This window comes from Sander vitreus, chromosome 17 (genome assembly GCF_031162955.1).
Source record: "Sander vitreus isolate 19-12246 chromosome 17, sanVit1, whole genome shotgun sequence".
Taxonomy (NCBI): Eukaryota; Metazoa; Chordata; class Actinopteri; order Perciformes; family Percidae; genus Sander; species Sander vitreus.
In genome coordinates this window covers 21,725,100-21,752,650 of record NC_135871.1, presented here as the reverse complement: position 1 = coordinate 21,752,650, position 27,551 = coordinate 21,725,100, and the positions used below count along the sequence as shown (strand labels likewise).

The 27,551-nt window shown below is 38.6% G+C and overlaps 1 protein-coding gene across 3 annotated transcripts in view; it reads right to left on the bottom strand.

Moving 5' to 3' along the window:
• Nucleotides 1-27,551, bottom strand: part of phactr2 (phosphatase and actin regulator 2) — a 39,351-nt gene that overhangs the window by 11,302 nt on the left and 498 nt on the right. The window contains exons 1-4 of one of the 3 annotated variants that reach the window (XM_078272838.1): nt 20,756-20,828; nt 4,723-4,908; nt 3,660-3,734; nt 2,888-3,028 (exon numbers count right to left, since the gene is read on the bottom strand). In XM_078272838.1, coding sequence (XP_078128964.1) covers nt 2,888-3,028; nt 3,660-3,734; nt 4,723-4,908; nt 20,756-20,768 — 415 coding nt within the window. In that variant the 5' untranslated portion in view covers nt 20,769-20,828. Of the gene's footprint in view, nt 1-2,887; nt 3,029-3,659; nt 3,735-4,722; nt 4,909-12,313; nt 12,555-20,755; nt 20,829-27,551 lie in introns of those variants that run through there. The other 2 variants (XM_078272837.1, XM_078272836.1) reach the window with 2 other exon arrangements.

The window sequence follows — 27,551 nt, the reverse complement described above, 5'->3', positions numbered from 1 at the left end:
ATCATAGAATATTTTTCAAATTAATCTTTTGATTGTTTAGGCTGTGAAATGCCAGATAATTGGAAATATTCTTGAAAATAATTAAAAAATATTCACACTGACAATTGTATGTCACTGACTAATCAATTAATATGCTAATCATTTTGGCCCTAATCTACAGTATATATGCATTCAAAAATTAGTAAGAAACTAAGCAGAAAAAGCAGTAAGAAATTGCTCTATTAAAACTTGCTGGCAGCCATAATATTCCAGTATTAGAATAACCATCATTAAAACTGCAACAAATATAGAATACCTAAGGTAATACTGACTGAAGTAGTCCTATAAAAGTCTGTGGAGTGTCTTTGTGTACTGGTGAAAGCAGCCTGAGGAAAGGAATGTACTTAAAATACTATTCAAACACTAATGAAACAAAAAACAAAAAATGTACAGAGCCCTTCAGGAAAGACTCCATGATCATCACATGCAATATACTGGCTGTGGTCTCTGTGCTGCTTAGTTCCAACATGCTGTAAGTTACAAAAGTACACACACAAACACTGAATGAATGGTGATGATCATGCTCTAGGATCATGCCATCAATGAAAACCACATGAGCTTGTTTTTTGAGGACCATGCTACACTGATCTCAGTCACACTCGTGTGTGTGCGCACACACACACACACACACACACACACACACACACACACACACACACACACACCTCTTCTAATCAGGAAAGGACACTATCAAGAGGGAGAGTCAGGGGAATACTATTTTGTATCCACTTGACAGAAGCTTCACTAACGAACGATCAATCGATCGATCGTCAAGCTTCTGTCAAGTGGATCGATCGATCGATCGAGAGACATAGATACTTTATTGATCCCCAAGGGGAAATTCAAGATTGTACATGGCGCTGTGGTTTACACGTGCAGACAGCTTTATAGTGAATCTTCACTCCCGTCAAATATTTAAAAATACAAGCATATTTTCCATGCAGAGAGGCACGCAGGCAAGAACACTGACAGGCAAACTGACTTCAGTCTCAACTAACTTACCAATCCCCCGACTAGTGTTGTTAGTGCTCCGTGGGTTAGCTTTAGCTTGAGTGGATGAGACTGTCTTGCCTGTGGTTTTAGCAGTCTTTTTATTCCCCGAAGCAGCGTCTTTGTGCTTGGTTGTGGCTGAAGTGCCACCCAAAGGTTTGGAAGAGGCGGGCAGAGTGGCACTTTGCTGTTTTTTAGCTTGAACGTCTCGAGGTCGCACCTGTTTTGCCCGGGCGAGGGATTTAGTATCGCACCTCTCTGAGCAGATAAGTGAATGCAGAAAGGTATTTAGAGGTTAAAATAGGGATTGAAAGTGAGATAAAAGACACACTTCTGTGCAAACAGATGCACAAGTGTACTTGCAGATGAGCAAAGAAAGAGATACTGAAAGATAAGAGGTGAGTTGGACAGAGCTGTTGATAATGAGAGGCAATGTCTGATCTGTTAGTCTTGGGTATCTTTTATTTAGGATTGTATCAAATGAATAATGTATAAGGCTTGGGATATGACAGAAAAAAACACCCATTAATCTTCCCCATCCTCCACTGTGAAGGCATGTGTGTTCAGTTACTGTATTCGCAGTGCTTGTTGCCTGTGCCTTTCTGATTATTGACAAATCCACAAACAAATGGCTCTGAGTTCAATGCTAACATGGTTGAGATGACAGCACAACACTTAAGCAGCATCAGACAGAAGAACAGTAGCCTGTCTCCTGAGGGAGAGGGAGGCATTAGGAGATGGCTACTGCTCTGTTCAGACTGTGAATGCCTTATACAGGCTGATATGATGGGAATATCTATTTGAACACATTAGACCCTGTCAGAGATCCCACAGAGGATTTAATGTCAGCCAGAAAACTGCTGCGGATACAAATGCATTCCATGGAAGTTATATCAATGTGGATACAGTATATCTCCATGTTCCAGAAAAAAAATCTATAAACTTGGAGCATATAACCCAGTTTTATGTTTGAGGCGTAAAGTATTTTCATGATCATTCTTGGCAAAACTGGAGAGAAAGAGCCTCTTTGTAACTCTTTTTTTTCCTCATCCTCTAATTTTGCCACTTGTATTTTCCTTCTCTGTGGGTACGCCAATTTCTTGTTTCAACAAACATTGTGGCAATATCCATATCTCTGTGGTGGCTTTCACATTGTGAGTGTTGTCCTTGGGATAAATGTGCCTGTATTCACACAGTAACAATTAGCCACTTTTTTGAAAATGAAAGTTTGAATTCAATTCAAGAACAAGACAAACCCCTGAATAAAGTAATTTCTCATTGACGTTCATAACATACCAGTGAGACACTATTATTCCAGGTCTAATAGTGCGTTCCAATTGTTCTCAGGACTCGGATTTTCCGAGGTCAAAGTTGGAAACACGCCCCCCCCGACCTCAGCTTTCCGAGGTCGGAACTCGGACAACCTCGCAGAAGCGGGAGTTCAAAATCCAACATGGCTGCCCCCTGTATCAACAGTTGTGAAAAGCTACAGTAAAATAAAGTTATAAGCACTTCTGTCTTATTTGTGTCTCACTAAATCAGTAAGGCATGTTCAACTTCTATCTGTGGACATGTTGTTACGCTGTTTTTATGCAGAAAAAACAGCAAAATGCGTTGTTATCAACTGGTATAGCCAACAATAGCTAACCGGGCTAGAGCTAATGAAAACAATGAAAATCCGACTTTTAAATGGAACGCATTCAACTCGGGTGTGACGTCATTCCGAGGTAAATGGAACGCACTATAAAGCCTCAACTAGTACAGAGATCCAAAAGTTGAGGACAACAAGAAGCCAGAGATTACAGGTCACAGAATGACAAAAGCTCATGTTAGACACAGTAACTCATCCAGAAGTTACCTGTTTTGTCCTCAGTGTTGATGGGCCCGGTGGCCTGTTCCTCCAGCGTTGTTTCTGGAGACTCAATGTCAACTTTGACCTCCTCTGATGTCACACTAGATGTGGCGTGGCCATTCAGATTTTCACTGCTGATCGTTTCATCTAGAAGAGATAAAAACAGTTAACAGCATAACTGAAATCCTCTGCTTTACTTTTTAAGAGATGTTCAGTTGCTCGAAAGCAGATAAAAGCAGAGGTCAAACCTTTGAGAGCTGCATTTACTGGCAACGGGCAAATGTAATCACATTTAACAAAGCTGGACTTAAAGTGTAAAGGACAGTGAAAAACAGGAAGAAAAACAGATTTAAAATGTTTAGGGCTGTGTAATTACAGCTCCATCACGGTCAAATCACATCACGTCAATTCATCTTAAATGCTTTATGGCAGCATGTTTTTCATTCCCAAAATAACAATAATAATGTCTGAGATTAGACGATAATGGTGGAGTGTGTAGATTCGGCAGCCAGTAGCTCCCTCAAAGTTTGCTGCATGTTTTACATAGTTTGTTCATTTAATCCTATGTTCTATTTTATTGCCTTTTTTATTGTTTCATTCTATTCTAATTTAAATATTTGTTATACATTTTCAGTGTGTGTAATGTGGAGGGAGCTGCAACTGCATTTCACTGTGCAATCCTGTATTGTATAATGACAATAAAGCTGAACCTTGAACCTGGGATAAGTGTAAATGAATAAATGAATAAAGAAACATGAGAATGAATGGTCAGACAAACCTTGGTCAGGGATGAGAACTCCTTTCTTGATGAGCTCCTCCCTCGTTTGTCTGGTGGAGATTTTTCTCTCAAGAACTGAAAGGTTAACAAAATCAAGGCCTTTCATCTCGTCTTTTAGCTACAGTAATCAATTGACAGAATTCTACAAAAAGCATTGCTCAATAGCTACTATCCTCTTCTTATTGCTAAATCCTCATTGCACATGACAGCAGCACCACATATCGAGTCATAGATGAGGAACTAAGCCAGGAAACTAAGCCAATTTTGCTGTTTTTCTATAAAACTTCTTGAAAATAGGATCATACGGAATCAATCAGTCTTGTACACAGCTGAGACACAGAATGAGCATGCTCAGAGTTGTCACAGTTAGAGCTAAAATAATGAATTATTAGTGAATTAATCAATTAGTCGGTCATCAAACAAATAATCTGCAACCATTTAGATAATAAACATTTTCTGATTTCAACTTCTCAAATGTGAGAATTTTGTGCTTTTCTTCGTCCTATGTGACATTGAACTGAATAGGTTTGTGTTTCAGACAGATTGTTGGATACAACAAGAAATCTGAAGAAATCACCGCCCTCTGGGACATAAAATGGGCATCTTTTACCATTTGCTTGATTGTCAGAAAAGAATAATTAGATGCAGCCCTACACACCAAGCTTAGATTGGTTTTGCACATCCATAAAGACAAATAAGACTGAACAATGTTACATTTAGATTTCAATGTCCATGTTTGTTTTCACTTCCAAATACATGGTTTAAATAACAGAGTTTAAACATTTTAATAAAGGCTACACCTGGAAGCTATGAAGAAAAAGAGTGTCTGCTTTTTGTATGTAATTCTGTCCATTTTTATTTCCCAGCCAACACTTCAAGAATGAATCAGTGAGAGCTACAAACAAACCAAACACTGATCCTGATCACACCACATGTTCAGCAGAAATCCAAAAATGCAAGCCATGATGTTGTTGTTGACTGAGGAGCCACCATTTGTTCATACGTCTCTCTCACACACACACACACACACACACACACACACACACACACACACACCCCCTACCTTTGGAAAGATCCTGGAACTTGTCGCTGGTCTTCTTCTTCCTCCACTTCCAGGGTTTGAACAGTTTTCCTAGTGATGACAGCTTGCCTCGCGGCTGCCGTGATGCAGGGGCATTCTGGGTATTGCCGGCGCTGTCCACCACTACGTCACAGCTGGCCAGTGATGATGATTTCTCCAACCCATCAACTGCAAGACACACATGCAAAAACATAACACAAGCAAGGACTACAGTTCCCTATATGCACCAGATGAAGGTATTGTGATACATGGAGATGTACAACATCATATCATATAAATAAACAACATAATGTATTCTTGACTTGAATGTGTTCGGGAACACTAGGTCCAGATTAATATTAAGCAAACAAAGCCTTCTTTTCACTCGCTCATACTGCAAATACCTGACTAGTTTCATTATTATCCCTGTTATTACAGGAAATATGGGCAAATCACAGGGTAACTCATGATACACTAGTATCAGGATATCTTGCCCACATTGCTATTCAGGTCCCAATGCGTCTTTTATGTACTACAAGAGTTAATTTAGCCTACAGGATTCAAGATATTTAACAAGATAGGAAACAATAGGAAAAAAACGGCTACACAAAATCTTGACTTTCGTCTAATAGTTATTGCTTTTGTCTTGCAAAATACTGGAAATAATTATCTCTGTATGCCCCTTAAAATGAATAAACAATTTGAGAAGACCCCTCTTTGGTTGAACTGCTCAATGCTCATAGATGTATGCACTCAATATATGATTTGATTTAAAGGATTAAGGTAAGCGAAAGAAAAAAGACTGGAAACTATTGTCATGGACTATATCGCTCTACATTGCTGCATTAATCACTTGTTTTACTCAGCTTTCAATGGCTAAATACTGCAGGAATATTATTTCTAACTCTTAGCAGTATTTGCTGTGTGTTCTTGTGTGTATATATATATGTGTGTGTGTGTGTGTGTGTGTGTGTGTGTGTGTGTGTGTGTGTGTGTGTGTGTGTGTCTTGGCTAGATCCCTGTCCTTCCACAACTCCTCCTCTTCCTGTTGAAAGATTAGAAGTCCTGTGAACTCTCTGGAAGACTGCAGACACTGTGTGGCTGGTGTGTGTTTGCGTGTGCGTGTGTGTGTGTGTGTGTGTGTGTGTGTGTGCGCGCGCGCATGCCGGAACCTTACAGAGGAAAGAGAGGTGGTGTGTGATTCTTCAGATTGAAGCAGAGGAAGGTTTTTGTTTTTCCAGCTACATTGCAGCTACTGCTGAATCGCCCAAGCCTCCTGACTGTAGGGATACCAGCAGACTTTAACAGTTTATAATCTCTGCATAAACATTTTAAGTACTTTTTCCTTCACTCTCATAATTTGTACCCTGAAATTACTAAATTAATGTCAAGTTATTGTAGCTGCTAGGAACTGAAGTTTGTGTCACTGGCTTGTCTGATCAGTTAGGGAGAGTGTGGACAGCAGGTTAGCAACTGTGTTTCAGTGTACAGGTGCCCTCGAATGACTGAATTAAAAGAGTACTTGACTGATTTAGCATTACACTCCTATGACATTGTTGGAATGCAGCAGAATCATAATTAGTCTTTTATCGTCTTTTTCCTTGTTAAAAAATCCATGGTGTTATGTTAGTAGAGGCTAATGTAGCCTCGAGCTGCAAGCCTCAAGCAGAGATGAGGAGCGTGCTACAGAGGTTAAATAGTTTACTCCTGATACCTGCAGGGCTTTATATTGCAATAGTCATCCTACAAATGCAGGATTTAAAAATGGGATGTCTCTTTTTGCACAAATCTATGGGATTTGTTGGATGTCATCTTATTTCTACTGATCAATCAAAACATACTTGTCCCTACCATACTGCACTGACTGGCTTCTTATGTCTGATGTATTTGTGTTCACATGTGTGTTCACGTTAATGTTCAAGATTTAGTAAGTACTGTACATTTAATTACATACAAATTAAATTAAATCGTTATACCTTTTAGAACAATAACTACAACACTGTCAAGGATGTGGTGTGCGTTTGTGTGTGTAATTATCTTTGTGAATGTAGTGTCTTTGAAATGCTGACCTGCCCTCAACGCTTCTACAAAACACACAGACACAATATCTGACAATATCAATATCTTGAATCATTTCTTTGCTGTAGCTGCTGATGGTGGCTAAAGATGTGACAGTCAAATATCAGCAAAACAACTGATCTCAGCTCATGTCCACCTCAATAACTACTTACAGAAACATAATAAAGATTGGCTGAAAAGGCAAGAGTGCAATGTTTTCTCAATTCTATTCAAAAGGCTTAAGCAGCAACATAGTCAGCAGAACAGCAGCTGACAACACACTCAGCAAAGTTGGCCGGATGATCCAGATGTTCAACACATTTATCGGGAATTATTAGTTAGGTAGCCGTTGCCCAACAGCACCAAAGCCAGTGTTCGAAAGACAAATAAAAAGAAAGCAGTTGAACACATCTGATGGAGCTAATCCGTAGCCTAGCCTTCAGCTCAATTGAAAACAATCAATACCCTGTTGATTGGTTGGCTCTCACCAGCACCGACAGACTGTTGATGCCGATACTAGATGTTGTTCGGCAATCTGGTGCTCAAAAGGCTTTACTGATGGCCATGAGCTGAAAGTGATGAGTAAAAACAATCTGCCTCTGCTCTGACTGCTGTTTACTGGAGATGGCAAATCAATATATCATTTCAGTAAGATCATCCTATATTATATCAAATGTAATCCTAAGGTTTAAAGCATTTGGTGGTCTTAATGAGAGTTGTGTTATCAAGAAACAGATGTCTCATCAGTCTAAATTATAAAGTGGGGATCGAATAATGAAAATAAATAGAATGCAATTACTGCAGCATATTCCTTTTGTCAAAGTGCATGCTGTAAAATCATTAAGCCATGCAGGTATGTTTGCTCTCAACAGGTTTTAGCTCACATTATGACCCTGACTGTTGAGGGATGTAGCAAAAGAACATTTACATACCCAACAATACAATTAAAAGCACAAAAACCAAGAGCGAAGACATGGAAAAGTGCAGTGCAGAGCCCAGTACACGCTCTCCCCTGACACCAATTTAATTCTCTCTCTCCCGCACACATATATACATCCACACACACACTCATTTCCTGTTCCTGTGTTGTTATCAAATCGCAACAATAGGTGCATTTCAGCAGCTGCTTTGTGCAGCTAATGATGGGAAAATCAGTAACAGCGATTATTATCACCATTAGCCCAACTATAAAACCTCTAGTGGGAACCAAATAGGGACAATGCCTGGACAGACTTATTGCTTGCAGAGCAGGGAAGAAAGAAAGAAATAGAAATGAAAGAAAAACAGTGCAGAGGAGTATAAAAAAAGATTATAAAATAGGAAGAGAGACATAGAGATAGTGAACTAAGTCTTTTACAGATGATAGGTGGTTTGCTGAAAGTAATCATCAACGGACTTCTGCTTTATCTCTTTCTGAACAAATCCTTATATTGGCTATTATAACCGTTTAAATCAGACAGATGACATTTTTGAAAACACACATTTATCATACAGGAATAAATAGGTAGGCTACTTTAAGAAAAAGGGAAGATTTGAGACTGATGCATGTCAGGTAGATTGATGGGTCAACGAAACATTAGACTTTAACACAACTGCAGTTTGTTTCCCCGTTTCCAACTGACAGTCAACACTTTTTTTTTTAAAGCATGACCACGATGGTTCCCTAACATAACCATGTGTTAATTATTGTAACCATGACGACAAAGGTCCCCTAACCTTAAGGAAGACCTTATTTAAACCCAAACCAACCATGATCTTTACTTGATTCTAACCAATTAACTTTTGCACCTAAACCTTAACCACAGCAACCCCAGTGCCCCCTACAGACCCCACAACCTGACATATAAATACAGAAATCAACTGTCAGCAACAAAAGAAAGTGACAGCATGAACCACTATCAGTAAACGGACAGCTAAAGAATACAATATAGCTTAAACTCAAAGCCTGAGAAAGACAAACGTGTACTTTAAATGAAATTAGACATAGGCTACTGCAAACTGCACGTCCTCTTCGATCGGGAAACAAGAAAAGATGAAATGAGGGCAATTCAGGGCTTCAGTTAATTCATTTGCTGATTATACAACAATAAGTATAATGCAAACCTGGGTCAATTATATTATTGATTCATTACATATGTTATGATATCAGTCTAGTGTCTTTAGAGAAGTGGGTGTGGTTAGCTGATGGACATGGCCAGTGCTGGCATGACACATGAGGGGGTGTGTTTGTGGAGTCAGATTTAACCCAGCCAGCTACAGGTGTGTGGAGATTCAGAGAGAGTGAGATTCATGAAGGAGGTTGATTCAGAAAGGAGCAGCACGCGGCAGGCTGACAGCTGCAAACCACACGCTTCCACATGGAGAACAATAAAGACTCTGAAAGACTTTTCTTGCTTCTTGTTTTCCACAACACAACTTTTTTGAAAATACACATTTTAAAACGGAGAGCGGGCTCGCGGAGTCCCGACGTCGACGAAGAACGCTGGGAAGCAGACCTGGAGCAGAGATCGCTCAAAATGGCGTAGTCACCGAAACAAGCAGGCCCGGCTCCGGAGCGTGAATGGAATGGCGGCTAGGTGAGTCAGTTTAACACAGCACAACCCCTCTTAGGTAGGGGAGTATACTCTTATCCGGGCAAGCACAGGTCTCATTCTCACGTCAAATGTATCACGCAGGGACAGGAGCCCAATACCATTAATGTTACGAGCTAGGTTAGCCTTGAGTAGCTGCGTTCCTTTATTCTACAAGCCCAGGTTAGCTTAGCCTTGTAACACATACAGGAACTGCAAACGTTCACAGTTTTAAAGCAATCCTGCATTTCAGACAAGACAAATCCATCCAAGAAAAGCAAAATAATACTGACTACAGCTTTTTAATTTTTAATCCACGTTAACTCAGAGATGTTAGTATATATAAGAACTGCTGGTTCGACTCAATTCCACACTGCATTTCACACAGAGGAGTTTTATTTTGAAACAGATGACTCGTGATGTCATGCTAGAAGGGTGAGTCAGGATTTGGATATATAGCAGTTGTGGAAATGAGTGGGATAATCAAAAACAACTTGAGACATGACAGACATTTCAATGAAGTAATCACACACACTTTATTTAGTGAACTGTTTAGCCTCAGTTAAATAATGGTTAAAAAATAGATGTAATGTTAGGGTTAAAGTGTTGATGTATTGTGACAAAGCCAGCATGTTTTTTTTTTAGACGTTACAGCAGGAACATGTGTTAAGGAGGAGGGGAAAGGGAGAGGCTTCCTTCCTTCCTTCACTGCAAGTCACCCGGGAGGGAAGAACCAGACGTCACGAACAGAGGAAGAGGGATGGAGGGGGAGAGAGAGGCAAAGAGAGACAAAAGAGAGAAAAGGTGGATAAAGAACAGCAGAGGTGGAAACTGAGGTAAAAGAAAAATGTGGGAAAGAGGAGGGCAGAAACAGGGAAGGAAAGAAGAAGAAATTAAGGCAAAAAGAGGTGTGAGATGAGAGTGCAGGGAGGGGCGACACTGGGCATTAGCTGATGTTTTAACACTTGGGTCATTTCTTCCAAATCTTTCTCCAAAGCAGGCCAGAGAAGCACAGTACTGTTTAACTCATGAGACTCACAGGACCTACTATAGCAGCGTGGATTACGTCAGGACTAACAGACCGAAAATAAATCTAACAGGAAACTGCAGCTTTACAGTTTTAACGCATCATAACTCATTAAGGCTCAGAGTATATCAGTTTTATCTTAATGATCTCTCAATAAGACCCCAACAGAATCACTTCCCTTTCCTGCTCTTAGAACTGTAGATTCAGCACTTATAGTACAACACAGCATCATAATGCAATCCATAATGCAGCCACACAGACCATATAGATCACTATTATAGCCTTAGATTCCTATGCATGTTGGCTTAAGTGTGCTACAAAACAGTCTGGGTTTTACTTTAAATGCTGACAGTGTCATAAAAGAGGTCAGTTTTGTGTTCATCCGGAGCCCTTCGTCCCTTCCTGTGCCTCACTGCCTTAAAGCGTTTCTATAAAAAATGTGAACAAATGTGAAATGTTTACTTTATGGCTCATGGATACACAAAGGTCAAAAAGCCTATGATACGTCAATACTTTAGTTTTATTTAGTAGCCAGTAGGCTACCTTCAATTACAGACTGGACTACTTTTTGACAACTAGTACAGTTTTGTATTGGAAACAACTCAAATGCATCAGTGTTAAATGTTGTCTTACCACAAAGCATCAGTCCAAAAACTTTAAATGTTTTGATATTTAAAGTTGATTTCTTTGAAACATCAGCAGACAAGGAAAATCTCACCACAGGTCCAATTAAATCTCATGACACAACCTTCATCTGCAGGTGGAGTCACGAATATGACAAGTGGGTAACTACAGTAATAGTAGTTTCTTAGAATGTCCAACTAGACATTTATAAAACTGACAACTTGACCTGACTTGATGACTCTATAGAGCTGAAACAATTCGATTTATCCATTAGTCATCAATCAACAGAAAAATAATTTGACATTTGATAGTTCATGTAAGGATTTGCTGCTTTTCTCTCCTCTCTCTCTCTCTCTCTCATGTGATTATTTAATGTCTTTACATTTTGGACTTTTGGTCGGACAAAGTAAGCCATTTGAAGACGTCACCTTGGGCTGCCCAAAATTGTGATTTGTCACTATTTTCTGACATTTTACAGGCCAAACAATTAATCAGTTATTTAAAACTATAATCTGTAGAATAGTAGGCTAATCAATAACAAAAATAATTGTTAGCTGGAGCCCTAGATTCATCTTTTCTGTAATTTTTCAAGCAAAAAGGCCCAAAATTAAGTGGTTACAGCCCTTTCAATCGCTAGCAAGTTCTGCTTTTGTCTAATTTATATAATTGTAAACTGAATATTTAAGGTTTTGAAGTGTTGGACAAAAAGACAATTTGATAACAGCATCTTGGGCTGCAACTGTCAAACCTAAACTATAAGTGATGAGCCCCACTTGTTGACTTTGACATGTCGTCTTGGTTCATAGGGTCCTGCATGTGAATTAAAGTCTACATTGCTGGACGAGCTTCAGGTACTCCTCTGGGCAATCAAAGTTAAAAACTAAGCTGTTCATCTGGACTCATGTCAAACTGGTTGCTAAATACATTCTCACATAAACTAAACAGTGCACTTCATTACCCAGCAGAAACATGCAACTCTTTGGTTAGGCAACTATAGCCTGCTTTAACACTCTGGCCATTTCACTCAAGTTGTACAACAGTTGGGTAACACAACCAGCGATAGGATTTAGAAACAAAGAGGATGTAAGAGCACAGTTATGAATTAATACAACATCTAAGTTAGCTAACTTCCTATTAGCATGAAATCATTTAGCGCTTTGTTTGTGTTGAGCTGTGTGAGGAAGTTTCGATCAATTACCCGACAGAAGTGTTAAAAGAAACAAAGCAGAAGTGAGCAGACATCCTTTAATACAAATAGCGAATATGTGTGAGACAAGAGGGAGGCACGTACACACACATGTACACACTCACTCACCGCTCGCAGGCTGTGATACGGCAGACACAGCAGTCTGACCCATATTCAGATCCTCCGGGCCGGACCGGGGCAACCCAAAGAACCACCCAAGATCACGGTCTTCTATCGCCGCTTAAATCCCCTCCGCACCCGCCGAGTTTGTTCATTTCAAAAAAAAGAGTTTCAGACCGTGATGGCTGAGTCGTTGGAAACTTCACTGACTGAGTCGCTACTACGTCGTTACTTCCCCTCCCACCTCCTCCTCCTGTGAGCAGCTGAAGAATGCCTCTCATTCCTCGGTGCAGATTAGAGGCGCTGCTGGGGTCACAGGGTGAAGAGGTCTGATACCTTCAGCCACTAGTTAACACTGGCCTAGACACAGTGATGGAGAAAATATTAAAATATTTTAGCCTACTTAAGTAAAACTACTAATACATCAATGGAAAAGTACTCCACTACAAGTAAAAGTCATGCATTCAAAATACTATTAAGTATTATTAGGTAAATGTACTTATCAAAAGTAAAAGTAGCCTACTCCACTAGTAAAAGTCCTGCATTTAAGATCAGTGTTGGAAAGTAACTAAGTACAATTTTGTGGTAGCCTATACTTTACTTGAGCATTTCCATTTTTATACTTCTACTCCATTACATTTCAGAGGGAAATATTGGAGGTAGGCCTACTTTACTTTTTACTCCACTTAATTTATTTGACTACTACTACTTTACAGATTAAGATTTGACATTGTGTTAAATCATATGATGATCTTATTAAATATAACCATTTGGCTCGTGAGCCCTTCGCAAAAGCTGTCTGGATGGGGTCCTTTGCCACGTTTCAGATGTCTGTAAGTGATTTCCCCTCTAAACTTCTCAGATGGTTTCATTTAAACAGTTTGAGGCCCAAAGATCTCCAATTATCAATTATTTAACAAAAAGACAAAGATTGGAGAATATTCAAAATAATGAAAACAGGTTTGTTTTTTCTTCTTTCCTCTTTCATGAATCATCTCACGACCCCTCAAATGTATCTGCTGACCTTTAAGAGGGGGCCGACCCCTGGGTTGGAATCCACTGGACTAAATAACCTAAATGTATATAAAGTAGTTACTTCATCTAGTTTATAGGCTACTGTACACCTCAGCCAGCTACTACAGTACAATGCTGCTTACACATGGATGTATCAGTATTTAAAATCTAGTATTGTCATTTTACTATAAAGAACTGAAAAGAAAGAAAGAGGAACTTCTATAGTTTTGGTGATCTGATCTGCAAGTGAAATGATTTTCCATTAAGGACAATACTGCCATCTAGTGTTAACAGCACAACTCAAATGACTCAAGATGATTTGTCATTATGCAACTCTTAAAACTTCTTATTGTAAAACCTTTGTTTCTGCTTCTCCTTGTCACTGCTGTACACCCCTTCTTTTCTCCCCTATAAGTCATCAAAGCATAAGAAGCCACAAACCGTAACACAAGCATGTATAATCACATAAGAGAGGACAGGCTTGTTATGGATTGCTTTAATAGAAAAAATGAAGCCGGCAGCGAACTCTAAACAAAACAAAAAGGTGCAATCAAAACAAATTAAGCCATTTGAAAGAAAGAGGAACTTCTATAGTTTTGGTTTTAGTGTCACTTACTGTTGGTAAAAATATATCAGTCACTGGGGACATTTTACAGAACAACAAGTACTTTTACTTTACACTAAGTGCATGCTGTTGATAATACTAAAATAAACTAATACTAAATAATACTCACTCCTTATCCCTTGAAGCAGGGAGAGATAAGAAGGGAAGGTGGGATGATGTTTGTTAAGGTAAAAGGTATAATGTAATGCGGAAGCAATTCATTATGTTTTCAATTAATCCTTTGGTCAATAAACTGGCCAGTGCAACCCACCCCTAAAACCTATTATAATTTCCTTTACATAAATAAAAACATTTGCACTATAACCTGATGCAGAAAAGGCACAAATTGTTGCAGAAAAACTCACCAGAATGCAGAAAATGAAGTGTTTGATGACCAAAACTTCAATTTTGCTCAAAAGTGGGGATCTCATCCCCCCAATGTTGAACATAAAGTTACACCCTTGCATGACACTACCAACTCAAACTTGCCTGATCTGCAAGTGAAATGATTTTCCATTAAGGACAATACTGCCATCTAGTGTTAACAGCACAACTCAAATGACTCAAGATGATTTGTCATTATGCAACTCTTAAAACTTCTTATTGTAAAACCTTTGTTTCTGCTTCTCCTTGTCACTGCTGTACACCCCTTCTTTTCTCCCCTATAAGTCATCAAAGCATAAGAAGCCACAAACGGTAACACAAGCATGTATAATCACATAAAAGAGGACAGGCTTGTTATGGATTGCTTTAATAGAAAAAAATGAAGCCAGCAGCGAACTCTAAACAAAACAAAACAAAAAGGTGCAATCAAAACAAATTAAGCCATTTGGGCAGACCGAGGTTGCACAGCCTCATTCATCACTTCTTAATACAGCCACTTGACTCATATGCAATCAATATCATATGATTGGCTGCATCTTTTTTTTACATTTGCACTTTGAGTGTGGCTGATTTAAATCTTCTGATTCCAATTGGACTCACATGATCATTAAACATAAATATCTTGAGTATATGAAGCGTGGCGTTTGACTGCAGTTTGAGAGCCTTTGCAAAGACTCCAAATCCACTTTTGTTTGTAGTAAACAATAATGCAAGCCTTATACACATTCACACCTGGGAGCTGCCATGACGGCCGCTGTCTGTCGTTAGTGAATAAGATGGAAGTGGATAATTGAGACAGGAAGGACATCAGGACAGGATGGAAGTACTTCGTAAAGTTAATAGAGAAAACTCTGACTGTGTTAGTATTGACTGAGAGGTAATGTCATTAACTTGATGTATCAGCAACATGTTCTTAATTTGTTGGAGGCTACACGTGTTAAAGGTGTTAAATTCTCAAGATGAGTCAGCTCATGATCTGTCTTCCATATAATATGGGTGAGTGATGATAACCAATGGTTAATTGATGATTGAGTTGGATGCAGTCCAAGTTCAATGCTATGCTTTCATTGATGTGCACAGTTTCATGTCAGCTTATGTAGTGGGTTTCAGCATGTGTTTTACATATTTTTACAACGGTGATGTCATTATAAACATTTTCTATTTTTTATAAATCTCCTTTCAGACCCACAGAGGACATTATACAACTGTTTTAGCAGGCTCAATACTACTTCTCATGACAAGTAAACTGATTTTCATGTGTAATTTTATGTTGTTTATAAGGGAACTTTTAAATAACATTTTAGTTTCATCTCCTTTTTTTGTGCTCATATTTTTGTCTGTATTAAATTCCTTTTTTTTTACTTTCAGTACTGTCCAAGTTTTCTTCAATTTGTTCGTTTAAATGTAGAAAATTACAAATAGTGGGATTCTTGGTGAATGTCATTTTATCGATAGATTAGACTTTCTAACAGACTCAATATTCCTTCTATTTACTTGTATTCACTTTAAGATATTGACCTGATGACCAAAAGTTTGTATGTGTGAAAGAGATGGGTCTGTTTGGTTTGTGTGTGTGTGTGAGAGTGAGTGTGAGAGTGAGTGAGAGAGAGAGAGAGATAACAACAGAGAACCCAAAGATTCTCTTCTGGTCACAAACTCACTATTGACCTTTCTGGCTTCTACTGCTTCAAACTCTTTAATCCTCCGTGTCAAGTACTGATCAAACAAGTGCAGGTAAAAGCTCCCTCTGAATTGCGCTTAGATCAATCTGATGCTTTTACTGTAAATCTGTGCATGAATACAATATCCAAAATGGAGATCTTTGGGGATATACTCAAAGTCAAGAGGACGGCCGCTTTGAGCATCGGAATTTCTATATCAAAATGACACTTTTCAGGAACTTAGTCCTGTTAGTCCTGACACTAAATAACTGAGAGATCAACTGAGGGGAGGCTGACCTTTTCATTGACACAAACAGGAAAAGGGAAGACCGGAGAGGGTAAGGAGGAGGAGAAGGGCCATAAGAAAGGAAAGGAGTCATCAAATATTAAGTAGTAGCCTCAGCAGAACAAGGGGGTAATAATTGTTTAAGTGCTACTTTTCAGAGCCTTTCTCCCCTCCCCTTGATTTATTTATTAAACTCAGTTGCTGCCAGGGTACAGTCTCATAATATTGCCATAGCCAAAGGACAAGGAATCTATCTGCGTGTCGTTCTGGCTGATTTGCTAAAATGATTTTGTGCATTCAGTGATTGCCTAAAAAAAGAAAATGCTGTTGCTTGTCACAAATCCAAACTGCGTTTAAGGGTTACATCGGTGTCGTTTCCATGTTATGGAGCATGCTAACCTTTTCAAGAGTCAGGGACCGGACATCTCTGCACCATTACAGTCTGTACCAAACTGTCATAACAGTCAAGTGTGACTCAGCAAGGACCAGGCTCTGTTATACAAGCAAACCAAGCTGAGCTGAGAGGGACTACTTCTTCATTCTTGAATTGTCCCAGTAAACAACCAGTTAAATCTAATCGTACAGTAGCGCTGTGAAGCTTAATTTGTCCAAATCATAGTCTGTCAAATACATATGATTTGCAAAATGGGTCAAAATGTCTTTTGTAGGATTGTTAATGAACTGTAAAATACACTGACCATGCTTTCTATATTCAGAGTGTATAAGGATTCTCTGTCATTTGATGTTGCTCCACTATTAAGTATTAACCTTTTTTATATAATAAAAAAAGGTTCATACTTAATACTGAAAACGTATATTCTCAATCAGCTTCTAGTTTCCATCCAAAATCTGCAACAGAAAATGCAAATTAATGATAATTTCCATACATTATCGTAAGGTAAATAGAGTTGGGTGGATCGAGAGTTTGTGGCTCTAATTTTCCAGTTGGGTGTCAATAAAACATTGCAGGAAAGAGTGCAACACGATAAAGTAATTAAAACACTTTCTTATTTAGTCATAAATCTTTAATGTTAAAGATAAATATTTCAGGGGCTTTAACGTGAAATCTCATCCCAAAATGACCTCTGCTCTCAATAGGTCTGACTTCTAGGCATTTTTGTAGTGTAGCCACTAAATATAAATCACTGACTGAAATGTATCGCTCATCTGTGTCCAGAAATTGCAATGCTTATGGCTGTGGCTGCTGATAATCAGCTAAAACCTAGACTTATTTTTTTATATATATAGTTCCTGCACATGATCCAACTCCACACAGTAAAAGGAAGCCTATAAACAGTACCTAAAACCAACCAATATTCAATCATTCCTCCTCACAAACATGACTTTGACTCCTCTCTCCACCTTCATAACCCGTACATCCCTATTAAAAGGGTATTTACTTTATATTAACTGTACAGTCTCGTATTGCAATGATACAGTAGTGGTTACTGTCATTGCTCTTCCTCTTCACATATGCCAGCCAGCTTGTCTGAAACCTGATCTCCTGTTTGTTGTTTTCTGTTTGGCATAACCCATAAGCCGCCAGCATTGCTAAAATGTTGCCTGTATAAATCAATAGTTGACATCCTGCCAGACAGGAAGCCAGAGAGCTTGAGATGCAGCGAGCTCCAGAGAGACAAATAGAGAAAGAGACAGAAAAAGCAGGAGGAAAGATTGATACTGTAGTGTGGGGTCTTTTATAATAACCACAGAATAAAAGGCAACAGCAGAGGGAAAATATAATACCAACATCAGATCACAGACACCATGTTTCATAAAGAAACCACAAGCCATGGCTGCCCTCTAGAAGTGTGTGATTTGAGGCCATAAGAGGAGAGCGAATGGGGAGCGTAAACAAACAGCATCAGGCATATATATCTACATCTTCATATTCTAACTATATAAAGCCATATCAGATTTACTGGAGTAAATCACAAAAACAGCTGTCCAAAGCATGTCAGTCATGTTTGCCCAGTTGTGTTGTGTGGATGTTAGTCATGACATTACTACTCTTGGAGACATGGTTTGTTTTAAAGTAGACTGCCACTGGTTGATGATGGTTGCTTTGGCCAACATCCAGCTAGCTTTTATTGACTGAGGTCTGTTACCAGAGTGTGGCTCAAGAGGTCTGGGGCAGCACTACAACCTAACCTTTCTTGGTTTTATAGTCTTTGGTTTTGACACATTCATCCTATGTTTACAACAGCTGTACAACTCTAAACAAGAAGCAGCAATGGAAAAGGTAATCTTATTAATGTAATAATCCGATGTGCAGATTCACCAGCCAAGATGAAATACATTTAGACTAAGATGATCATATCTAGCCATTAAGCCATTCAGTAAATAAAGATTATATGAGAAAAAACAAGTGAGTTGGACAGACCTACCTATCAAACAAGTAGAGCCTTCTGCCAAGCTAGAAGTTGTTTTATCAGGGCATGTGTGTAATTTAAGTGTGGGAGAGAGCGATAGCATTTGTCACTTCAACTTAAGTTCCAAAGAGGTTAACTTCAGTCGCCCTGGAGGTGGATGTGCAGAGAGATAAAGAGCTTCTATTAGACTGTACTTGTGAAAAATGTGTCCAGTGTCTCCAGTTTGTGCAGGCTACAATGGTAAGTCACGTTAGGCACATGCAAATACGCACATTGTGTTGTCTCACCTTACATTGTCTCCAGAGCTCACATTCACACAAAACAGGACACATATACAATCAACATCGTAGACACACACACACACACACACACACACACAATTTACAGATGCTGCTTTGCCTTGCAAAAGGCTGTTTCTCAAATTCACAACGATAATTTGTGTACCCATTGCGACTACATCTCCATCAACACAGACAAACACACACACAAAGGAGCGTGGATTAAAGTGGATTTATTGCTGTAAAGCTTACCTGAGACAACGACTGGAGTCTAAACATCATCTCTGCCCTACATTTCTGGCTCTCTTTATTAACACATGGCAACAGGGCTTTTTGCCTATTAAACACTGTGATATGTTATGACAACCTCTGCAAACAGTAATTAAACTATATTAGATAACATAGGCCCGATATAGTCTGCCTGCCTCCTTCAGTTGAGTGTGACACCAACCGGCATATCATTGTCATTTAGTCAAGATAGCTACCAGTCGAGCCCACCTGGAATAATTGGCCTTCTCGTTCCTCTGTAGAAATATTGACAAAAAATGCCATTGTGTTGTCTTAGTCTTTGCATTTACTGTCAGTCAAAGAATTGATTTCAAATGAATACTGTTGGTTTATAAAGCACTGAACGGTTTAGGGCCAAAACACATTTCTGATCTTCTGCTACATTATGAACCATCCAGACCTCTCAAATCATCTGGGACAGGTTTGCTTTCTGTCCCCAGAGTCAGAACTAATCAGGAAGCAGCGTTCAGTTTTTATGCACCCCATATCTGGAACAAACTCCCAGAAAACTGCAGGTCCACTGCAACTCTGTTCTTTTAAAATAAAGGCTGAAGACTTTTCTGTTTGACTCTGCCTTTTATTAAATCAAGTAATTGTTCATTTCTTACACTGCATTGCAACATTTATTCTTGTATTTTATACCTGTCTTATTCTATTTTAGCTCGTTTTTGTTTTCTTATGTCTTTTATTGTTTTAATGGCTCTTTAATGTTTACGTAAAGCACTTCAAATTGCTTTGTTGCTGGAATGTGCTATATAAATAAAGTTGCCTTGCCTTAGTCATATAAGAAACTATAATGCAATTGTGGGCAAACTTACAAAACCAATAATTGCTTTTGAAGTTACACACACAATCATCATTGCCTCATAAGCATTGCCAAAGTGTCATCAGCAAAACTGGCCCTCACAGCACACAGAAGCCTGGTTAAGTGAAGATACTGTATAGCCAACCTTAATGTTAAGTGTTCTACTTGCAGCATTAGCATCTTATTAATATTGCACAGTGTTGTTGCTTGGGTCTTTAAAGTAGTTGCTGTACATAATGCGTGACCGTGTGTTGTTGTCATTGATATATGGAACATGTTCATTTTAGATTTATGAAATGAGGCAAAAGAGTATAAGGAAAACCCGCTCTGCATTTCTGTCAGATACAGTGACAGCCAAATGAGCTCTGACAACAATGGTCAGATGCTCTTACAAATAAGCTTATGTAGTCAATGCCACCAATGACTCATGTACACGTTTAAATGCGCTACGACTCCCTTTTTAATTTGTTTAAATGAGTGGTCTTTACAAAGCTAACTTCAAAGTAAACACTGTAAGCAGGCTAATTTATATAGGCTGAGGATTTACAGCCTGTGTGTACCATTTACACGTAAAGCAATCACCGGCTAACAGGTGAAAAATAAATAAGGACAGTGAAGAGAAGAAGAGCAAGTGGTGGAAATAATCTCTTTCTGTGTCCACCGTGCCTTCTGTTACAATAACACAGACACAGAAAGTCAATGAGACCCATGCAAATAGAAAGAGAAAGATACAGCTGATTATATGAGAAGAAAACTCACCGTCATGTTCCATGACTTGACCCAGGGAATATTATCAGCAGTGTGAATTGATCCTTGCCTCTTCCCGACACACCGCCTCTCTGCCGCCCTCCCTCCCCCTACTGACCCCCCCTCCTCCCTTTCTCACTGTCTCCCTTCTTCTCCCCTCCCTGTCTCTTTCCCTCACTGTCTACTTCCTCTCTCTCCACTGTCTGCTCCTCACTCACCCCTCCTCCCTCCGGCCTCCCCTTGCTTCAATAAAGAGCATTAAAAGTTAATGTTTGTTTCCATCTGAGTTTGTTGTTCCCCCTTCCAATCTGTGTCTCCTCCTGCATTTACTGTATCTCCATCTCTCTGCCTGTCAAGTTTTTATTCCTTCCTCTGGCTGCTGTCTGGCTCCATCTCACCCATTTTTTTCACTCTCCCTCCTGTGTTGAGGTCCCACAGTGACGTAGGGAATAAGGAGAGGAGAGAAAGAAAAAAGGAAAATAGAAGAGATATGCATCAAATAAGCAGGTAGTGTGCTGTACAGGGGCGATTCCAAGATTTTTTTAAGTGGGGTGGCATAGAGGGGGTACCAATAATCAGTTAGGTGGAGTCCTGAGGGAGGGGGGCGGGGGGGCATTTTATCAGGATACAGCATAGAAACAAGTCTGCTTGGAAACATAGGAAATATTGGATAGGATAGTTTTCTTTTTAAACTTAAATTGTATAACCGATAAATAATACACATTTTCTATAGGTTCAGTCTGCCACTTTTTGAAAAAAATTCCAGTGCTGGTTCCATGGTATCAGAATTTTGGATAGTCTTCATGGTAACATTAATTGGTCATGTGACAAGGGATGGGAAAACTGGCAGAACAGGCAGCCAAGTGACAGTACTCTGAGCCAATGGAAATCACAATTGTCTGATTGTCAGCACTACAGCCCAATGGATTCTTCTTTTTGGGGGGGGGGGGGGGGCTGCCACCCCATGCCCCCCTTCTAACTCCGCCCCTCGTGCTATGTTTACTTTTCTTCATCTATACATTTATTGATTTATTATTTATAGATAAAGATGACCTCAAATTATCAACAGGATAGCTAAGTGTTATATAAAGTAAAGTTAGTCAAGTTTATATGGTAGTTATATTTTAATTTAACCGTTTGTTTTGTCCAATCAATGGTCAAAAACCAAGAATATTCAATTAACAATGATTTAAAACAGCAAAAAAAAGTAACCTTAGTAACTTATCTGTCTATTTGAGATGCTGGAAGCAGAACAATAATCTATAATAATAATAATAATAATAATTAAAAAAAATCAGAATGTTAGTGAATAACTTTCTGACCAACTGATTCAGCCTTAACTTATGTTTTCATACTAAAATATGGAAGTTTTACAAATAATTTAAAAATCAGAAATTAAAACAACTTAAATTTCAATCTTCACAATAATACATCAGGGTTTTTTTCCCCCCCTTTCATTAAAAGGTCCTGAAAACTATTTAAAGATGAATCAGCTTCTTAGTATGAGTGATGAGATTTTACATACAAACAAAAAAACAAAACTATAACAAAAATAACTATTTTAGTTATTTCACATTTGAGATTTCTGCATTATCATCTAGGCTCTGGATTCTGGTTAAAGTGGGCTATAGGCTGCTTTGAAGAAGCACATTAGTTGGGTTTTTAAGTGTTAAACTCCCAGTAAATAATACCTAAAACTGTTTTTTTTAACCTTAAGACCTTTTTCACGGCAGACATGTTGACATGTCATAGTAGGAAAAGCACAGGTGTATTCAAAACCATTAATGATGGCTGCATTCCACATAGAAGAGGCCCTGGTATTGTGCATGCTGACTCACTGAAATAGCTTACTGGGACACTTGATGGAATTGAGCCATCGTTAAGGTTATCAATTTCAGCTGTGCTTTTCCTACTATGACAAGTCAAAAATGTCTGCTGTGAAAAAGGTCCAAAGTTTTTCAGAGGCTTTAAATCCGACTGCTGAATGGAGAACACACCTGACGACCATGGCGCCACAGTGACTGCACCGTGATAAAAACAATGAAGATATTAAACCCATGGATAATAAAACACAGCATAAGTAATAATCACAATGCTAAATAAAACAATATACAAACTCTGAGATAGAAAGAAAACAGATGGACATTTTCTTTCTGTTTATCTGTCACACACACTTGTGGTGCCTCAAGTGTTGCAAAGAGCCACTCAACATCTTAAATATGTCATCTGTATCCCAGTGACTGGTTGATGCTGGATGCCGCAGCTCGCTCCATAGCACCAGATTGCTATTTTAGTATGTGCCTGTGTCAAGCGCCGTTGTTTTGTTTTATGTTCTTTATTTAAACATGTTTTTTTTGATAGGACTAAAGTTCCACCTGTGAAAAAAATAAGTGAAGCAGGACATTATAGAGTTCACTGATGGACTGAAAACGTGTGTATATATGCCAGTGTAAACACAAGTGAACTGGTCTGAGAACCGACATAATGTCCACACAACCATTACATTGACTGCATAAGAGCAGCTACTATCATGCCATATGGTGTAGTGCTCCTTTCCTCTCCTATTTATTTTATTGTAGTTTTCCTGTTTTATTCCTTCTAATTTCCTTTTCCTCCCTTTTAGCTTACCCTCTTTTATTCACTTTTTCTGACTGTCTAATGTGTAAAAAAATCTTAAACTTTAGAATATGTTTTTTGTTTTTGTTCACATGTCTCTGTTTCACTGGCTTTTTTAATTAACCCAGCATATCTTTATTACATTTCCATCACGCACACTTACTGTATACACAGCATTATTTGAAGCTGTGCAGCGCAATGACATCCTGTTCAAGCCGTTTGAACAAATATTAATAGAGTTAAAGGCTTAGCTAGTAACCACACAGAGTTGCTGATAGACAGATAGAGAGGGGAGAGAAACGGAGAAAGTGATACTTTAACTATCAATGCAGTCCAATGAAATGGCTCACAACAAGCAAGAAGAAAAACAACTGGCTCATCAACTCCAACAACATCCCCCCCTGCCCCCCACACACACACACACACACACACACACACAATTGCACATAACGAAGTAGATAGAAAAACATAAAAACACCAGTACCTCACAAGGTCACCTACATGCAGGCTAACCCTCTTCTCACACTGTTAAACGTGAGAGCAACACTATAGGTCTAACAGTCCACCCAAAAACAGGCACAGACAACACAGCTGTGTGTCATCATGCAATCTCCTTAATTATTGGATTACAATCACCTGTTGTTTGCCTTCCAGTATAATCATGTAGTGTAGTGTATTTAAAATGAGATCCCAGCAGCCCAACAAGTCCTCCAAATTAGCTGACAAAAATTGTTTGTAACTGCCCTTTAGAACAACACATAGAAGCATCTGTTGCCCTGTGGACTACAAAACCATTACACATCACTGTTCAAAACAAAATATGTTTTATGAGCCAACACCACTGTTGTTAAAGTTTGGTTTGGCTTAGGCACCAACACAACTTGGTTAGGGAAACATCATGGTTTAAGTTATGTTTTTGTTAAGGTTAGGGAACCTTTGTCATCATGGTTGAAATAATGATATTATAATAATAATATATATAATATTAGCATGCTAACATGCTAAACTAACATGTGTTACATGGTAAACATTATAGGGCTGCTAAACATCAGCGCTGTAGAATTGTAACTCTGAGCATATTCTCATGTTGATGTTAGCATTTAGTTCAAAGCACCTCTGTGCCAGGTTCAGAGCCAGTAGCATGGCTGGAGACTCCTGGGGTTGCCTAGATACCTATTGGAATCCACTGTAAACATATTTTTTGCTAAATATGAATTTAAAAATGTTTCTGAATGTTTGACAAACCAAATTAGTTATATTGAAATTCCGTGCACAGGTCTGTTTATCTCCAGCTTTTGCAAACTGGCCCATCTGCAATACTTCAGTATTTGAGATTTTACTTCAGAAGCAACAGCTGAAGGCTGTGACAATGTGTGGACACAATTATAGATACATACGTAGGGTCTTTAATTACTGAGGAACTTATGTCGAACGTATGTCTGTGGCTGTTACAGCAGCTACAACAGTGGCTGAGGATAGGCTGTGAGTGGGCAGTGAAGGGCTGCTCTCTGCACTCTAGAACATTTTAACAAGTAACTGCAGACTAAAAGGGTCTGTAATCAATGTTATTTCGAGGAGCATAGTGTACCAGCAAGCTGACACTCCCCTGTTGTCCTCTTGTTCTCTTCAATCAGCTATCCTCTCCTCCTCCTTAATCAGCCTGTCCTTGCATTCCTTTTTGCCTCCTCTCTCCCCTCATCACTGTTTTCATCATTTTACCTTGTTCCCACCAAACTGTCTTAATTTCCAGTCTTTGACTCTGTTTCCTCTCCTCTTTTTTTTATCCATTATTGTTCTCTTTTGTCTTAATATATATCACTTCTTCGCCTTCCTTTCCATTTTTTCTCCTCTCTCTTTTTCACCCTCTTTTCTCTTCTTCCCTTTCACCCCTTCCTTCTCTTCTTTCTCCTTGTCTCTGCCTGCGTAATTACATGAGCGATATAGCGCCCATCCGGAGGATACTATTTACAACAGATAGCAAAATAGCATTTCAGCCTACAAATGATCCCAAATGGATTTCTTCACAAATACATACACAAACGCACTTGTGCGAGTGCACGATTTCATATGCAGAGCTGCAATAATGTACCATATTCTTATACACATTACAATAGTGATAGAAAATAGCATTAGCATCACTAACTTAACACATATGTGGCTATTCAAATAATAATGTTCTTTTTTTAAATGCTTAAGAACGTTCAATTTACAAAATACGTCTCATCACACGGTTGTTCAGCTGTTCTGGAGCTTTCAATCATATCACACGAGCTTCCTCAGCAGATGGTGCTATTGTAGTGAGATTGTTTTTGTCAACCGCTGCTTTGCAAAAGGTCAAAAATTGGACTTGAAATCTAAATAAATTATTTGATTTGATTAGGTTTGAGGGGAGATAGCCTCCTCTACACACTTTTGTGTCAAAAAACTGCTGATATATTGGTGATAATCACTGCACCAAAAGAATGAAGTGGACAAAAAGAAAGACTAAACGATTCAAGCTGGGATGACTTATTGATGCTCATCAAACAGTTCTGAGAGTTCACTTTTACCGAAAATTGCCTACATATATTTCTTTATGCTTCCTGTTCTCAAGTCTGTGGGTTGCATTTTCTTTTTGGTCTCGTGTTTTCTTAGAATTATTATTATTTTTTTTTAAACTACATTTAAAAAAAAAAAAAAAAAAAAAAAATACTGTAATTCATTTCCCTGAGAGAAATACAGTTTAGAAAACATCCTCATGTCAGATTGTATCTACATTTCAGATCATTTCAGACATGTAGCTAAATGAACCCAGCATGCTCTCCCTCTGTCCTTTACCCTGTGGGATGGATGGGAAAAATGTAATGTCACCATATGTGTGAGGTGCAATTTTCAGGATCTCTGTAAAAAAAAAAGTGAATTAGCTCCCCCTGTTGCTTGATTTACAAACAGTTCATTTTACTGTACATTACAGCAAAGTGATTTTTAGTGAATTCAGTTCCACTGTCAAATCTAACATTGTGTTCAATCCATACCACATCACATATGTTATGATATATGATATATATTAAAACAGATTTTGAAAAACAAAACAGTTCATTTGAGGATTGTATATGAAGTATCTAACAAAGTATCAATAGTGTTTATTTTTCAGGCTAAGCCAAGCTTACTCAGTTTGAACCATGAAGCTCAAAATCCAAACTGACATGAGACATAAACAACTTTGGACAACTCATTTCCTGTAATTACAACTTAACCAGACACAGAACACTTTCTTTGGCTGAAGACGAACAGAATAACTGCAACTTTTAATACAAGTGTTACTGTAATGTTACAAGAAATGAATAAGACTGCAAAGAAAGTCCGCCCTCATGGAACAGCAGCAGGTTATATTAATAAACTTCATGCCTGCAGTACATAGTGTAGGCGTCGGGCGGAGAGCACCACTGCAGGCTGAGTTCGAGGCTATAAAACACTGAAGATGTGCTGATAGGAAGTGGCTCTAACCACTGAAACAATATTTCTATGTCAGGGCTCAACAGCCAAGGGCTTCAGGCAGCAAAACTGTGACACTGACATTTAAGTAAGACGCTGAGGATGTATGGTTAACACGGTGGCCAAAATCTTATTATGCCTGTGAAAAGGTTGCATTGTTTTAAAACTTTTTGACACTACAACCTACAGAAAAAAAAAACCCTCAACGTCAAAGTTTAAACTATGATTCATACACATTGATGCAAACTGAGTACAAATATGACACTGGATTATTGATTGCATACTAAGTGTATTAGTATTTAAGGCAGGTTTTGGCAATATTGTGGATTTGTTTGAAATGTTGTTTGTACTTCTTGCCAGGATATCCACAAACCAGTCACTGGAAATTTCAGCTACTGGTTTATTCAACCTAAAATCACTAAACCTTAACTACCCACATGTTATCTCCATCCAACCCATTGTGTGACTTCTGTGGGTGCACCAACTATGATTTTGGTGTAAATATTTATTTACTTTTTTATATTAAAAATAACTAACTCTACTGATAATCGGTATTGTACATGAATCAATCATGAAAAAAGTAGGAGACAACCCTTTATAGACACTGTAGCCTAAATACAGTAAGGAAATAGAAAGACATTTTGTGTTTTAACCTAATTGTGGCATCCAGAGCAACATGTGAAAGAAAGAGAGGGGGGAAGTTTCTCTGTGCAGGAAG